This window comes from Polypterus senegalus, chromosome 4 (assembly GCF_016835505.1).
Source record: "Polypterus senegalus isolate Bchr_013 chromosome 4, ASM1683550v1, whole genome shotgun sequence".
In the NCBI taxonomy this organism is placed as follows: domain Eukaryota; kingdom Metazoa; phylum Chordata; class Cladistia; order Polypteriformes; family Polypteridae; genus Polypterus; species Polypterus senegalus.
The window spans coordinates 254,056,546-254,073,451 of NC_053157.1; the positions used below are offsets into that span (position 1 = coordinate 254,056,546).

Sequence of the window (16,906 nt, forward strand, 5' to 3'; positions counted from 1 at the left end):
TGCTAATTTTCAATCCAAGTTCAATAATGAATGAATTAGTGACATTTTATTATGGTCTGATCTTCTAGTGGTGTGGCCATTCAAATAAACTGACCCAACTCAATTCACTGATATGGAGGCGTTGTGATGCTACCAGCAACCTTGGGCACAGCAGCAGTCAGAGCCAAGATGGACCAGGCAAGGAGGCAAAGTCATCAAAATGGGTCACTCAACAAACACGAGAAGGCTGTTTTGCTGTACAACGACAAAAAACATTCCCGTCAGGACTTCGCAAAACGCATAAAAGCATAAAACTTTTATCTTTAAAAATCATCCCAGTTTTCATCAAGTATTGTTGGAGTTCAAGATCTCAAGCGCACACCTCACCACGTCCAGTCTGACATGCAGACCCCGAACTGCCACCTTTTCCAGAAGCATCGCTTCTCCAGGGCGCTTTGCCCTTCCCAAGGACGCCACCACGTTTTGCTCGCCCCGCAGCTCCTGTGGCTTCTCCTCAACAGCTGACAACCCAGAACCCCGACGCAGCCCTTGGTCCTGCTCTCTCGCTCTCGCTCGCTCTCTGCAGTGTCAGCCTGGCCGCTGCTGCCCATCCCGTCTTCTTTCTCCCCTTCACGCTGTAGTAGTAAGGGTGTTGTGCCATGCTAGCCATTAAAACTCCTCTGTTCAGGAATTGACTTTATTACCCTTCTCTCAGTTTACCTCCATGTTAAGATGTTCGTGTAAGCTGTGTGCGTGTGCAGACCATCAATGATGTTGTCTATTAGGCTTTCCTCTGAAATTCTCTAAATCTTATTCTTCTTTATTTATTTATCTGGTTTAGTACAATGCTATATACTGTATACCCTGCCGTTCAATCTTAATCTCTGTGAAGGCGCTATATAAATAAATAAAATGTATGATTATTATCATTATGGATGCAATGAGAAGTCAACCAGAAAGACACGGATTACAACCTGGCAGAATCGGTTAACCTGTCCAGTTGGCCAATCAGAGGGGTCATTTTGCTTGACTTCCCATGGCGTCCCCTTCCCTCTTCTGCCAGCTGCCTCGGTCTCGCTGTTGGTTCTGACAAAGACGTTTACTTTTCTCCCACCTTCTAAGACTGTCCTGCTCCCTTTGGTGTCCTGCTTGTTGTCCAGCCAGTGCCTGCTGATTAGTGTACCGCTGCTACTTCACGGTAACACACACACACACACATTCAGGTGCACATCTCACTTAAGACACTAAAATCACTCATAAACAAGTAAACCACAAGCAGTCACAAATGTTATTTAAGGAAATGAAGTTCTAATCAACAGCATTGTGGAAACTCTTCTATCTGTTTTGCTAGTTCCCTTCATGGAGGCTCCAGCTGATTGATTTGTGTATTTCCGAAAAAAACCCTAAATGAGCAGATATGGTCGGGATTTTAATGACAAATATTAATCTTCATCGTCATCATCATCCTCAATGTGGGCTCGATGTCCTTGATGAACCTTACCCACACAGCTCAGGCCTGCACCTCCTCACCTGTCAAGCCCTTTGACTTTCTCCTTCACCACCCGAGTCTAAAGACAGAGAGCTCTTGGTTGATCTGTAGTCCACTCCTCACCTGAAAGAAGGACTTCACTTACTATTCTAAAATGGGTTTATAAGAAGACAAATTAGAGGAGATCATCAGTTTGATTTGGCACAGGTTTTACGCCAGGTGCCCTTCCTGACTGCAAGGTAGACAAATGAAATGCTTGGGTTCAACAGTCCAAACCAATGTAGAGAGTGGCAGAGATGTGAAGAAGAGAGTTCAGGCAGGGTGGACTGGGTGAAGAAGAGTGTCAGGAGTGATTTGTGATAGAAGAATATCTGCAAGAGTGAAAGGGAACGTCTACAAGGCCAGCTAGGTTGTAGGGTTTGGTGATGGTGGCACTGACAAAAAGAAGTGGCAGAGCTGAAGATTCTAGAATTGTCACTCAGAGCAACGAGGGTAGACAGGATTGGGAATGAGTATATCAGGGGGACAACAAGCGTACGACAGTGTGGTCAAGAGTGAGAGAGGCGAGACTGAGATGGCTTGGGCATGTGAAAAGGGTAGATGAAGGGGTACATCGGGGACAGAATGATGAGGATGGCAAGAGGACAAAGAGGATGTGGTGAGGGAGGACATGAAGGCAGTCAGTGTGGCAGAAAATGATGTAAAAGACAGAGAGAGATGGAGATGGAAGACCCCTAAATAGGAGCAGCTGAACGAAGAAGAAATCAGCAGCCCATCCAGCTAATAGTGAAGTTGTTCCAATAGCTCATCCAGCTCCTTATTAAAACGTTTTCAAGGTTTCTGCTTCAACTCCTTGTCTTGGTAGTTTGTGTCCGATTCCCACAATCCTCCTGGCCTACATGCACTTCTCCTTAGTTTCCATTAGTGTCCTCCAGTATTTGAACAATCTGCTGGATCCACTTTATCAGTACCTTTGAGATTCTGAAGACCTGAATTAGGTCCCCACTTAGTCTGCTCTGCTAGAGACTGTCCCATGATGCACTTGGTTGCTCTCCTCTGCACAGCTTCAGGTGCTGCTATGTCTTTTTTGTAGTCCGATGACCAGAACTGCACACAGGACTCCAGATGTGGTCTGACGAGTGCCTTGTAGAGTCCGAACATAACATCCCTTGAGTTATAATCAACAGTTTATATTCAATAATTCAAACATAGCAGCCAGGATCGTAACAAAAACGAAGACAGTGTGACCTTATAGCTTGTCACAAAAGAAGGACAAGAGAGACATGATAAAGTGTTGAGGACTCCATTTCATCCTAAATGAAGGAAGAGAGAGGTTCAAACAAAACTGGTGTGGATGTCCTCCAGTGCCTGCCTTTTCAGACTGTAGACTATGGTGCTCCATGCTCTTCGGTCTCTGGTTGACAGACAATGGGGACTTCCAGTGAAGGTCTTCTTAAACAGCCCCCACGGCAGGCCCTCCGAGGCTGACCCATAAATCATTTTAGTGGTCTTAGGATTTGTCCTCAGTTCTAAGACAGGTTAGGTTGTTCGAGACTCTGCTCCCCCAGACATTAGACTCTGTTGTACGGGACCCTGACTGGGATGAAGTGCGATTCCTGGCCCAGACACCATAAGGCCATAACGGATGGGCACTGTATTTCAAGATGTGACCCCCTCCAGGATGCTGCTCATTATTAACCCAATCAGAGTGGAAGATGAATGGACAGACTGGGGGAGGTTGACTGTCAGGAACAGTTCCTTTCCCAGTACAAAAAATGGCAGTGGTGCTCAGGCATGGCCCCTGTATGGACACCCAGAGAGATCCATGGGGTCTCTAGTCCTGAGGGACAACCCTGTCAGGGTCCTTGGGTGCCATCAGAGGGAGAACGGCGGGAGGAAAAGTTAAAGAGATATCATGTCGCCGATGTTATCGGCTAAGCGATGTTGTCTGTCCTTGGAGGTTTCGTTTTGTCGACGTGCTCGCCTCACTTGTGTTATGAGCGGCTCAGCCTAAGGCTGACAGACAGACAGACACACACACTTCCACGGGTAGACATTTATTTAACCAACAGAAGGCCTTCTTCACAGTTTCTATTCTCTTTTCTCTTTATTTTCAGGTCATGAAGCTCCAACCTGCACCCTGCAGTCTCCTGAACCTCAGAGCCGAGAGGAGTTTCTACAATGTGAGTTTGTGATTTTAGTAATTTGATCATCAGAACAAAAACTGCTCATCGTTTATTATCTATGCTGGTTATGTGACTGGTGTATCCTGGGAAAAGAGACTCAAATAGCTTTACGTATCAAGTGATGTCACTTATAGGAAATATAAAATCGAGTGGTATCCTGCCAACTACACCAGGCTCAGCCGTCACGTGAGTCCTTGGTGATTTCTCTTCTTCTGTTTCTCGGTCCTTTTATTTCTCTTTTCTTTCTCTTCCCTTCCTGTTACGCTCACTCCCTCACCTCCATCCACTTTCTAATGTCATCTGTCAATAAGGAGCTGATAAGTAAATAGTACAGAAAATCAAGAGAATGTGTGCTCTGTAGACCAGTGAGGCCACACGTGGCAGAAAATGCACAGTAAGCAAAGTAAAATATCGGAGACATAAGAAATGTTTGCATTTTGTTAAGTTCTCAGAAGGTTTGCGAGTATCACGTGCCTCTGAATGTGTCCGGTCATGACGAAAGAGAAGTGAACAGGCCTACAGCGCTGAGTGCAGATGCACGACTTGGGACTGAAACAACAACTCCATTGGTCTTCACTTGTTGTGGGTGAAGTGCTGTGAGGCAGCTTGTCACGGAGTACAAGAACATTACAAGAGAGCAGTTGTCAAAGGTCAAAACTGGGAAAACTACCGAAACATGAACCAGACATCGTCTAGCAAGGGTGCAGGCAGAAGGTGGTTTCAGTCCAGAACCTTGGATAGGAAAGTAATGTGATAGCTGACCTTTTAACCCCTCCTGGAGTCCCCCCTAGCAATGGGTGGATAAAAATGGTGACTCCCGTTATAAACGAAATGGCATCGAAGATGTTTAAAACCAAATTTTCATGTAACAATTAACACAATGAATCTAAATTCTGATGTCCATCCATCCATCCATCCTTTTCCGCTTATCCGGGGTCGGGTCGCGGGGGCAGCAGCTTAAGCAGAGAGGCCCAGACTTCCCTCTCCCCGGCCACTTCTTCTAGCTCTTCTGGGAGAATCCCAAGACGTTCCCAGGCCAGCCTGGAGACATAGTCCCTCCAGCGTGTCCTGGGTCTTCCCCAGGGCCTCCTCCCAGTTAGAAGTGCCCAGAACACCTCACCAGGGAGGCGTCCAGGAGGCATCCTGATCAGATGCTCGAGCCACCTCATCTGACTCCTCTCGATGCGGAGGAGCAGCGGCTCTACTCTGAGCCCCTCCCGGATGACTGAGCTTCTCACCCTATCTTTAAGGGAAAGCCCAGACACCCTGCAGAGGAAACTCATTTCAGCCGCTTGTATTCGCGATCTCGTTCTTTCGGTCACTACCCATAGCTCATGATCATAGGTTAGGGTAGGAACGTAGATCAACTGCGAACCGATCCAGAGAGAGCTGAAGATCACAGCCAGATGAAGCAAACAGGACAACATCATCTGCAAAAAGCAGTGACCCAATCCTGAGTCCACCAAACCGGACCCCTTCAACACCCTGGCTGTGCCTAGAAATTCTGTCCATAAAAGTTATGAACAGAATCGGTGACAAAGGGCAGCCCTGGCGGAGTCCAACTCTCACTGGAAACGGGCTCGACTTACTGCCGGCAATGCGGACCAAGCTCTGACACCGGTTGTACAGAGACCGAACAGCTCTTATCAGGGGTCCGGTACCCCATACTCCCGAGCACCCCACAGGATTCCCCGAGGGACACGGTCGAACGCCTTTTCCAAGTCCACAAAGCACATGTAGACTGGTTGGGCAAACTCCCATGCACCCTCCAGGACCCTGCTAAGGGTGAAGAGCTGGTCCACTGTTCCACGACCAGGACGGAAACCACACTGTTCCTCCTGAATCCGAGGTTCGACTATCCGACGGACCCTCCTCTCCAGAACCCCCGAATAGACTTTTCCAGGGAGGCTGAGGAGTGTGATCCCTCTATAGTTGGAACACACCCTCTGGTCCCCCTTTTTAAAGAGGGGGATCACCATCCCGGTCTGCCAATCCAGAGGCACTGTCCCCGATGTCCATGCGATTTTGCAGAGATGTGTCAACCAAGACAGTCCTACAACATCCAGAGCCCTAAGGAACTCCGGCGTATCTCATCCACCCCCGGGGCCTGCCACCAAGGAGTTTTTTGACCACCTCGGTGACTTCAGTCCCAGAGATGGGAGAGCCCACCTCAGAGTCCCCAGGCTCTGCTTCCTCATTGGAAGGCATGTTAGTGGGATTGAGGAGGTATTTGAAGTAATCTCCCCACCAACCCACAACGTCCCAAGTCGAGGTCAGCAGCGCACCATCCCCACCATATACGGTGTTGACACTGCACTGCTTCGCCCTCCTGAGACGCCGGACGGTGGACCAGAATCTCCTCGGCCGTCCGAAAGTCGTTCTCCATGGCCTCTCCAAACTCCTCCCATGCCCGAGTTTTTGCCTCAGCAGCCACCAATTCCGCATTCATCTTGGCCTGCCGGTACCTATCAGCTGCCTCCAGAGACCCACAGGACAAAAAGGTCCTATAGGTGTCCACCAACGGGTTCGGGGATTGCCGCCACGACAGGCACTGACCACCTTACGGCCACAGCTCCAGTCAGCCGCCTCAACAATAGAGGCACGGAACATGGTCCATTCGGACTCAATGTCCCACACCTCCCTCGGGACGTGGTTGAAGTTCTGCCGGAGGTGGGAGTTGAAGCTACTTCTGACAGGGGACTCTGCCAGCCGTTCCCAGCAGACCCTCACAACATGTTTGGGCCTACCAGGTCTGACCGGCATCTTCCCCCACCATCGAAGCCAACTCACCACCAGGTGGTGATCAGTTGACAGCTCCGCCCCTCTCTTCACCCGAGTGTCCAAGACATATGGCGCAAGTCCGGCGACACGACCACAAAGTCGATCATCAAACTGAGGCCTAGGGTGTCCTGGTGCCAAGTGCACATATGAACACCCTTATGCTTGAACATGGTGTTCGTTATGGACAATCCGTGACGAGCACAGAAGTCCAATAACAAAACACCGCTCGGGTTCAGATCGGGGGGGCCATTCCTCCCAATCACGCCCTTCCAGGTCTCACTGTCATTGCCCACGTGAGCATTGAAGTCTCCCAGCAAAACGAGGGAATCCCCAGAAGGTATGCCCTCTAGCACCCCTCCAGAGACTCCAAAAAGGGTGGATACTCCAAACTGCATACGCACAAACAACAGTCAGGACCCTTCCCCCCAGCCGAAGGCGGAGGGAGGCCACCCTCTCGTCCACCGGGGTAAACCCCAATGCACTGGCTCCGAGTCGGGGGGCAATAAGTATGCCCACACCTGCTCGGCACCTCTCACCGGGGGCAACTCCAGAGTGGTAGAGAGTCCAGCCCCTCTCAAGGAGATTGGTTCCAGAATCCAAGCTGTGCGTCGAGGTGAGTCCGACTATATCTAGCCGGAACCTCTCAACCTCGCACTAGCTCAGGCTCCTTCCTCTTCAGAGAGGTGACATTCCACGTCCCAAGAGCCAGTTTCTGTAGCCGAGGATCAGACCGCCAAGGTCCCCGCCTTCGGCCACCACCCAACTCACACTGCACCCAACCTCCTTGGCCCCTCCCATAGGTGGTGAGCCCATGAGAAATTCTGATGTTTGAATTAAATCCAGCTTTAAATAAGTGAAAGTAGACAGACAAATCACTACTCAGAAACCCTTTGAATCGATCATCAGTGGGTCCAAGTAGGGCTGGTAAGATAAATGAAGAGGGTCCTCCTGTAGAGGGGAAGCGAACACGGCCGTGCCCATTAAAAGACCATTTGAGAACCTAAACTCAGTACCCCAAGAGTCTTACAGGCTGCTGTCTTCAAACTGAGCAAAAGGTCAACGGAGCTCCACGTTTTCTCTCTGATACATTATGGGACCACTTGAATGTCCAGGGCACTGCGAATCACTGCTGACTGACCCTCCAGGTGCCCTCCAACACTGTGGTAGAACACGATGGGGTCCATGGTGCAAGTTTGGTTAAACTGTGCACTCAGGCTCCATGGATGTGGGTGTTTAATGTGGGGTCTGTGGCTGATTGCACCTGCATGTAAGTGTGCCATTGGTTAGGACACCATGCCCATTGGACCAATAAGGAGCCTGAGTAGATTAGAAAGACGATTGTGTAAAGATGGAAACACCTGGAAGTGTGAGGCAGGGTGGTGGCATGGAGGCCGGTGGTCAGTGGGCCCCACGAGGGAGCGAGAGGACCAGAGTTCTGGGGTGGATCGTCCCTCGTTGAACAGTTATGTAGAAGTGGAGAGCAACAGGGTGTCCTCGTAGGAGTCCTGTAGACACTGGGGGGACTGGGTGGTGTAGAGAAGATGGATTTCCAGCTAATGCTGAAAAATTGTCATTGGGATGAGAGCCAGAGAGAGGGGGACAGATGTTGGTGTCTCAGCACAACTGCAAGGCCCAATGGGTGAGCTGGGGAGGTGGAAGGAGAAAGACGCATTGGGCTGGCAGGAAAGTCAACTCGATGATTCTTTATTGTTGGCTTTTATCTTCACAAATGCACAGATTTTATGGATCTTTTATTCAGTAGAAGTAAAGCATTTATTTGATTTTTGAACACTGAACACATTGATAAATTGAAAGTAATTCTGCACCAGTCTGGTTCTTCTGTGTCCTCATTTGCCCTGGTCCATACCGTCTTTAGTTTCATGACCATCAATGTCCTGAGATTTAAAGGGAGGCAACCCGGGAATCACATTGACCCACACAAGAACTGACAGGAGTGTACCAAATAAATTTAAGATTCATCCCGTTGAGGTCCTCTTCTTCAAGAGACTTGTGTCGTAGTGGCGTAACACTCTGACGCTTTTGGAGATCTTTTTAATGTTCTAGTCATCTCTTCAATTTTGTTGATGTTCATGTGACTTATTTCTGAACCCTCTGAAATGACTTCAGACTCACCGGTACGTGAGAACTCACACACATGACATGCTGTTGACCCGTCTTGATATCGAGCTCTGCACCATTCAACACAGTCCTTCACTGGTGCCCTGTATTGATTCTCCTTCACAATTCTGATGCACCCAACTATGGCCGTGTTCTGCAGATGATATGAGATCTGAGGTGTGCGAGGTAAATAGCAAGAGAGCCAGTGCAGTCCCTTGTGGATACCCTGTATTCATAGCCGAGTCCGACACACTTGGCCTACCAGTTAAGTAGTCCATTATCCAGGACACAGTCATAGCGTCAGCCCTTATCGACTGGAGCTTCTCCTTCAGCAGTTTGGGCTGCATGGTGTTCAACACACTAATGAAGTCAAAAATCAAAATCCTCAGCATGCTAGCTGGTAGTCACTTAAGAGACGGTGTTTCTTAACCAATGAGGCACATCCCACTTTTAGGTCAGACGCTGTCACTGGTGGGTAGCGAGCTGCCATTTATTGTACTGGTCATGGGTCACGTAGATCGAGCTCAATCCCCCCGCCTGCACAAACAATCACACTTGATTCCCCAAGGGGAACGGTCCCTTACCTCCCGCCCTGATGATCACAATCCATTTGGTGGGTCGTGAATACATTTATGGGGGGAAAAGCGCATTGAAAAGCACTGATGTGAAGCTTTTGATTGTATTATCTTGAGGATTGGGAGCACACCAGATGTTTGCCTAGAACCTTCTTGTAGGGTCAGAATTAGATGAACACCATTGGGTCCTGCAGCATAACCTTAACTGTGTTTCAATTGTCCATTCTTCATCTGTTCCAGGGTCTAAATTCCTTTCTGACTGATGTTTCTGAAATGGTGTGCACTTGAGGCTCGTCAGCGCAGCTCCTGATTGGTTCTTGTTAATTGTCTGTGTTGTGCTCCGCCCCCAGTCCCAGATTTCCTCACTCGTTTTCTTTTCTCTCCTTTCAGACTTCTGTCCCCTCACACTGGACATCAACACGGCACACAGAGTCCTCCGTCTGTCTGAAGGGAACAAGAAGGTGACATGTGAGAAGACAAAGACCAAATATCCTAATCATCCTGACAGGTTCGACTGGTGGGAGCAAGTTCTGTGTAAAGAGGCTCTGACTGGGACTCGCTGTTACTGGGAAGTGGAGTGGAGTGGGGATGTCATGGCGATGGGAGTCGCATACAAAGGACTGGGCAGGAAAGGAAACGGTGATGAGTGCCGTCTTGGATACAACAACAAGTCCTGGGCTTTGGTCTGTTCTCAGTCATGGTCCTTTGTGTGTCACAATAGCATGATGACTCTAATCAGCGCCCCCCACAGCCCCAGAGTAGGTGTGTATCTGGACTGGCCTGCTGGCTCTGTGTCATTTTATAGCGTCTCACACACAATGACCATCCTGCACAGGTTCAACACCTCCTTCACTGAGCCCCTCTATCCGGGATTTTGGCTCGCTCGTAACCCGAGTGTAACAATCTGCCATCTGACGTCATGTGACCACTGACTGGTACCCTCGACCAGTCGCTTGATGTCCCCAAGAGTGCAGGTCACTTTGTGACTGAGATGATTTTGGATGGTTGACTGCTGAGGGGTGAGGTTTAAGTTCGGAAGTGTTATAGCCAAGTGAGGACAACCCTCCATCGCTTCTTTTTTTGAAACGTGAACAGCCAGGCATGTAAGGTGTGTGAGGGATGATGAACGAGGGTGACATCTCATGAAAGGCACTATATGGACTAACACTTGGGCCACAAAGGTCCACATCACATCTACAGATAAGGTAAACTGGCTGAGTGCCATCTGGATGTGACGCTCTGCTCACCTTCATGGTCACTCGGGTGAGGGTCACTTCTTAACTGCACTGAGCTCTCTAATCCAACACGTCTCTTTGTTGTTCCTTTTCTTTTGATTTAATAAAAATTTATATTTAAAATTTGAAAAATATGCCTCTTAAAAGTTCTTGTGAAGCTCACTTTACCATGGGAATGGAATGAAATCTGACAAAACATCACCTGATGCATCCACCAATCTGTCAAGACCCACATTTTGAGGTGGTCCATATCTCCAGTCCTTTCCCAGCATCCTCCTCTTTGATTCCAAAGTCAAATCTTGAGGGACAAGGAGCACATTCCATCATTTTCTTTTTGGGCCCTCCCATCGAATTGCAGGGGGAGCAGCCTCAGCTGGGTCGAGCTATGGCCTGGTGTACTTAGTCAAGGCACAGATCACATCAGAGAAATGGCTGGTGTTCCAGAAGAGCCTGCTGGACACAAGGTAAAAAGCTAGGAGTCAGGTGGACCAACGGTGGGAGAAGCAAAGCTGACGAGAGGTGGAAAGAGGAAGGTGGCAGATATTTGGAGGAGTGGCGTGTTGCTCATTGGTGGGTGAGTGAATACTTGGGGAGGTCCGCTACATTTCTTGGGGTGGTCCGCTACATTTGAACTACGCTGTGTATTTGTCCTCCATTTTGTACTTGTAATAAAATGAACTTGTATTGTGCTATTTCTACTCACTTGGTCCTCATTTGGGTTCATGGACTTCTCAAGAGTGCCCCCTTCTGGCCAGAGCACCCCCCCACACACACACCCCACCAACATGACTAATCACAGGATTGTCAGTCCACCTATCAGCCCAAAATGACATGGGAAGGAGAAGCAAACTCAACAAAGAAGAAGATGGAGACAGGAGTGGAATGGGAGGACCTTGGAGCTGTGAGACGGCTGGCTGATGGACATTCAAAAGCGAGAGTGAAGGAATGAAACATGACATTCGGTACATAATTAAGAAATTATTAAAAATGTTCTGACACACAGCTTTAATGTTTGTACAGTTGAGGCCATACGTCCACATAAACCCTGAATTCAAACTTCTTCAGCCTCAAAATGGCCCACCTTAGCACATATGTTACCAAACAACTGAAACATTAAGTCAATGTGTGTATCTCCTTCATTTCCACAAGAGTTGTTCCACAAAGTGAGTGTTAAGAGACAGATTTATTACAGCTTTTAACCTCTGATTCAGATTTTCAGTGGGTCAAAGTTGAGTGTCTCTTTCACCAGCATGGATGACTCTCAGAATTGAGGTCATTACTGTTGATCATTGTCCCAATTAGTAGTTCACTGGGACTCCAGTAGAGCCAGTGCCTTACTGTGGTTAAGACAATGGAAAAATCAAAAGAAACTGAGTCAAGACCTTAGGGGGGAAGTTGGGGTCCTCTTTAGATGCCATCTTCACAATGAATCTCATATAATCCACGTGTCAGATATCCAGTTCTGTGTTCTAAATGTGCAAACCTTGTGTATTTTTCATCTAGAATATTGTTAAATATTTTGGCAGAAATCGGCACACTTCATGAATGGAAGCAAAAGTCATATGGGACTGACGTTTGGAAGTAAAGGTCCATCTCATTCATTGGTCAAGGGTTCTGTCTCTTGTGACGCAGAAACTCACCCAGTTTTAATAAGAGCACTAAAATGTGAGAGCGTAGATGGTGAGCAGCAAAGTCACCGGTCGTCCAAACTGCTTGGAGAGACACCTCCTAAAACATTGAAGATGCTGCTTCTCTCTCACTTGGTCCTTGTCCTTCTTGACCTTTTATTGGCTTTTAATACCTTGGACTCCTCCTTGATTCCCTGCTGATAACCGTCTGTGTGGTTACAAATCTCAGTCCAGACTCGTTCCATGAGTTGTCCACCTCCTTCCTAACCTCTGCCTCCCTCAATAAGTTCAGAAAGTATTTAAAGACCCTCCTGTTTGGTGAAGTTCTGTCTGTTTTGTGACTTGTGAACAGTAACTCTCTTGTATTTTATTTTGAGCTCTTCACTTGTGGAGATCAATTGTGTCACCTTGATCTGTCACACTTGTTCCCAACAGTCTCCGAGACTGATTTTTACTCGATTATGACCTCATTTGTAAGTCATCTTAGATAAAAGTGTCCGGTAAGCAAATAAATGCAAGTGTAAAGGTAAAGTACATTTGGTGAGCATTGTTCTTCTTCAGAACTGTTTCCCTTGATCGATGTGAACGTCTGCTGGATGTCTGCAATTTGGACAAGTAGAAGTTAGAGGGGGTCTGCAGATCCATATGAGACTGGAGACCCCAGCATTATTTCTGTTCAACTTTCTTCTCTTTCTTGTACATCATCAAAGAAGAGGACAACGCTGCAGTGAGTGAGAGGATTTCCTGTAGTGAAGCTGGCAGGAAATTGAATGCAGAGGGAATGCTGGGAAGAAGGTCGAGCGGGAATGACGTGGAATGTTGAGGTCGGAAGTGTAGTCATCAGGTGAGGTCGGAAGTAAAGGCTTTGTTATTGTGTGTGTGGAATCGTCTGCCAGTCTTCAAACGGTGCGTTTTATTCTTCTGTTCTTCTGACATTAATGCCCTGTAAAATTCCACTTTCTTTGTGTTATCCCACGTCATTGAGCCCGTTAGCTGCGTCCCAAGCATGTGTGTGTGACAACGTGTTAGTGAATTAAAGGAGTGGATGGATGAGAACTACTTGTCTTTAAACAGAGATGTTAATTATTGGAGGGAATGACGCTGATCACTACAATATTCTGTCATCATTTAACTCAGTTGGAGTCCCCATTCATTTTACTGAATCAGCCCACAATCTCCGAGTTCTCTTTCACTCTAGCATGTCATTTAAAGTGATCCAAAAGTTCTCTTTTCCGTCTTAAAAATGTTGGGAAATTAAGGTGTTTTCAAAATATGCAGGACGCTGAGAAATGAATTCTTGCATTTATTTCTAGTAGAATTAACTATTGCAATGCAGTGTTCAAATCGTTCTTTATATTTGAACATTGGATATTCAAATAATTCTTTATAATCGCTGTTTCAGTTCATTTAAAATTCTGCTGCAAGAATGATTATAAGAACAAGAAAATACGAACACATAACTCCAGTTCTTACATCCTTACACTGGCTCCCGGTTAATTAAGTTCAGGGCAGATTTCAAAATCCTCCTTTTAACATATCAAGCATTAAATGGCCAAGGTCCGGCTTACTTGTCTGAACTTATCACGACTTACAAACCTGAGCGCACAGTAAGATCTCAAGATGCCGGTCTGCTTAGGATTCCAAGGATTAATAAAATAACAGTGGGAGGTCGAGCTTTTAGTTACAGGGGCCCCTAAAGTGTGGAGTGGTCTGTGTGCTTCTATAAGAGATGGCCCTTCAGTCTCAGCTTTTAAAGACTTATGAGTTCAGTTTAGCACACCCTGCCTAGAGCTGCTGATTAACTCTGCAGACTGTCTGTCATTAGCACTCAAAGAGAAGTAACATGATAGGTATAATTTGGCCCTAAAATTTGTTATAATTCTGTTTCTCTTCTCGGTACTCACATGTGGCCCTTGGTGCCACGGCCCACCTGCCAAGTCGTTTGCCTCCCTATGGAGTCATTGGATAGATGGGTCCTTTCATCTGATTGGCCAGCCCAGCACTGACTCAGCTGTGAAATGGCCAGTAGGGGCGAGGCAGCTTGATGGCCGAGGTCTCCAGGACTCATATGCAATAGAATCTCATTTTGCATTGTGCTTTGTAGCTTGTACTATTACTATCATACTATTGTATTGTGCTCCTGTGGTGACAATGACAGAATGGCCACCAAGATCTGTGAAGAGGATTACTTGTGCTCTCTTCTGTGTATTGGATTGTGTTTACCACATTTTTTGACACCCATGGCACGCTCTGCTACCTGAAAGGGGGGTCTTTCTCTTGCCTTTCCCAAGATTTCTTCCATTTTTTTCCCTATAAGGGTAGTTTCTTTATCATTTTATTGTTTTTTCTTGTCTTCTTAGGGAGTCAAAGCTGGGGGAGCTGTCAAAAATGGGACCCGTTAAAGCCAATTGCTGCACTCCCTGAGCGATGTTGGGCTTTACAAAAATAAATTGTTGTTGTTGTTTGTGCGGAGATGTGAAATGTGCGGAGATTGAGGCCCATCGCACCTGCACATATGTCATAATTAGAATGTCGTACCCATGGAGGGTGACAGCCTGTGCCAGGAGAAGAGAGAAAGCCATGAAAGGAAGGGAGAAGTGGTTTGTCTGAGGAGAGCGCGATCAAACGGCGACTCAGTGAGTCAGTGAATCGGGAATGGCCTCCTGCAAAACTGTACCTGTGTTCTGTGATTATTGTGGTTAGTCGCTCAATATGATGGCTGAAGTTTGTTATTATTTAGTGTTTGAAGGAAATATTTCAATATTAACAATTAGTTTAAGAAAGATGTTGAGTGTTCAGGGAGGTTTACAGGTTTAATAAAGGTTTACATACTTCAGGTTATTTGTGGCTCGATTTTATTGTATTTATGCCGGGTAATGGGGGCACCGTGTTTGAAACCGTGTTTCAGTTTCCTCCGCTCTCACCACTGCACAACAAGAGACAACAGGACCCAGGACTTGCTATATGCCAATGTTAAAGAGGCCTACAACTCTGTTTGTTTGCCACCTTTGGGCAGATCAGACCATAATTTGCTCAACTCGGCCAGGATGACCCTGGAATGGAAGGATGGGAGAAGGCAGATATTTTTGGACACTGCTTTCCCCAAAACACTAGATGGCAGCTCCCCTGCAGTGTGGCAGTGCTCTGGATTCCCACAGGGCATCTTGGGACTTGGAGTTCGGTTTCTCAGCCCTGTTGGGTGCCACCAAGGGGAGCTGTCGAAGAACCTGGGGACTCATACTTTCCATTTATCCTGGAATTACAAGGTAGTCACGAGGGCAGAAGCCCCCAAGAAGAAAATGTCACTTCTTCATGCCAGTCAGTCACGTGGTCAGAAGGACAGAAGCACTTCCGGGACAAGGACTATCTAAAGGGCTGATGGGAACCCAGCAAGTGAGCTGGAGTTGGGAGGTAGAGGACAGAGCTTGCTGGGAGGTGTGGAGGAGTGATTTGGAGAGTATTGTGTTTATTGTCATGGAGGTGCTTTGGCCACTATTTACTTGAAGAAGAGAAATGAAACAGCTTCTTGGTGTCTGTGTGTCAGGTTAAGCGCTGGTATAGCGCCATCTAGTGTTACACCACATATAAATCCATTGTTCAGCAGCTGCCAGCCCATGCTAGGACCTTGCAGGAATGGAGAAGGAGGCCTCTGTGGAATCTGACAGGAAAATGAACTGAGAAAGAGGACATTGAGGGACTCAGCCGCTGTGTCACAGTCTACATTAAGTTCTGAGTGGATAGCACAGTCCTCACAAATTCAATGCGCTATTTTCACAACAGCAAATCACGAATCCCAAAAGACTTGAAAGTCCTATTGCAAGTGAAGAAGAGAGCCTTCATGTCTGGTGTGGTGGACGGCCGGGACGCCCACAAAGGAGTAAGATGGGGGAAAGCAGGTACAGTTGGAGATGCTCCTGCAGCATAGAAGCACCCCAGATTCCCACAGGGCACCATGGGAGTTGGAGTTACCCTGCTGGGTGCCGTGGGTGCTGCCAGGAGACGCTGCAGTACTTTCCGTATAGCTTGGAAGTACTCCTGAGTTACAAGGACGGAATCAGAGAAGTACTGAAGACAAAGGAATCCACAAGTCTCCATCTGACCCAGAAGTGCAGACGAGTCACGTGGCTGGAAGGACAGAAGCACTTCCGGGTCAAAAACTATTGAAAGGACTGGTGGAGACTCGCCAAGCGAGCCGGAGTTGGGAGGGAGTAGGACAGAGCTTGGTGGGATGAGTGGAGGAGTATGTGTAATGGTGGAGGGATGGGAGAAGGAACTGCTATTTAATGACCTGAATTGTTCAACACTCGTAGGTAGAGGCATCTCTTGCAGTTTTTAGGGCCAAAGCTCCTGGTGCAGTTGATTCCTCTGTTCTGAAAAACCAAAATACAGTGAAGCTTTAGTAACTAAAATGTGAATTGAAGACACGACAGCCACAAAAACCTGTTTAAAAGTAAGCAGAGCAGAAGTTCTGAAAATATAAAAAGATCACAGACGCCATCGCTGTTAGCACAGACACGGCAGAACCAGCAATGCGGCGAGTCTCCATCTTGGTGCCGACAGTGAGATGTATGTCCTGGTGCGCAGCATCACCTCCTGTTATTGCAGATCGGTGGAGATGTGGTGGACACCTGATTCAAATCATTCGCAATGAAAGATGAAGAAATTGCAATCAAATCGAAAACCAAAAATGTCAGCTCAGCAGCTTTTCCCAGACCCTGCAATGAAAATCAGGTTGTAGCGGGCCACATAGTTAGTGTTTAAATGTCATTTCTGAGTGCGTCTCGTTTCATTGTCCCATTTGCTGTTTGTATGTGTAGCAGTTAATGCCATCCCCGTAAAGGAGGATGGATGATGGAAGGAGACCACAGCCGCAAACCTGGAAAACACCTGTTCTTAATTAATCAATCACAGCCGT

General features: G+C 47.3%; 1 protein-coding gene across 1 annotated transcript in view; it reads left to right on the forward strand.

Annotated features, from left to right (window-relative positions):
• LOC120529056 (E3 ubiquitin-protein ligase TRIM16-like) overlaps positions 1 to 14,415 on the forward strand; it is a 32,273-nt gene extending 17,858 nt beyond the window's left edge. Inside the window, exons 5-8 of the mRNA XM_039753116.1 lie at positions 3,586 to 3,651; positions 9,519 to 10,013; positions 10,722 to 10,827; positions 14,352 to 14,415. Of these exons, the coding sequence (XP_039609050.1) occupies positions 3,586 to 3,651; positions 9,519 to 10,013; positions 10,722 to 10,827; positions 14,352 to 14,415 (731 nt within the window). The remainder of the gene's footprint in view (positions 1 to 3,585; positions 3,652 to 9,518; positions 10,014 to 10,721; positions 10,828 to 14,351) is intronic.
• The last annotated feature ends 2,491 nt before the right edge of the window (positions 14,416 to 16,906 follow it).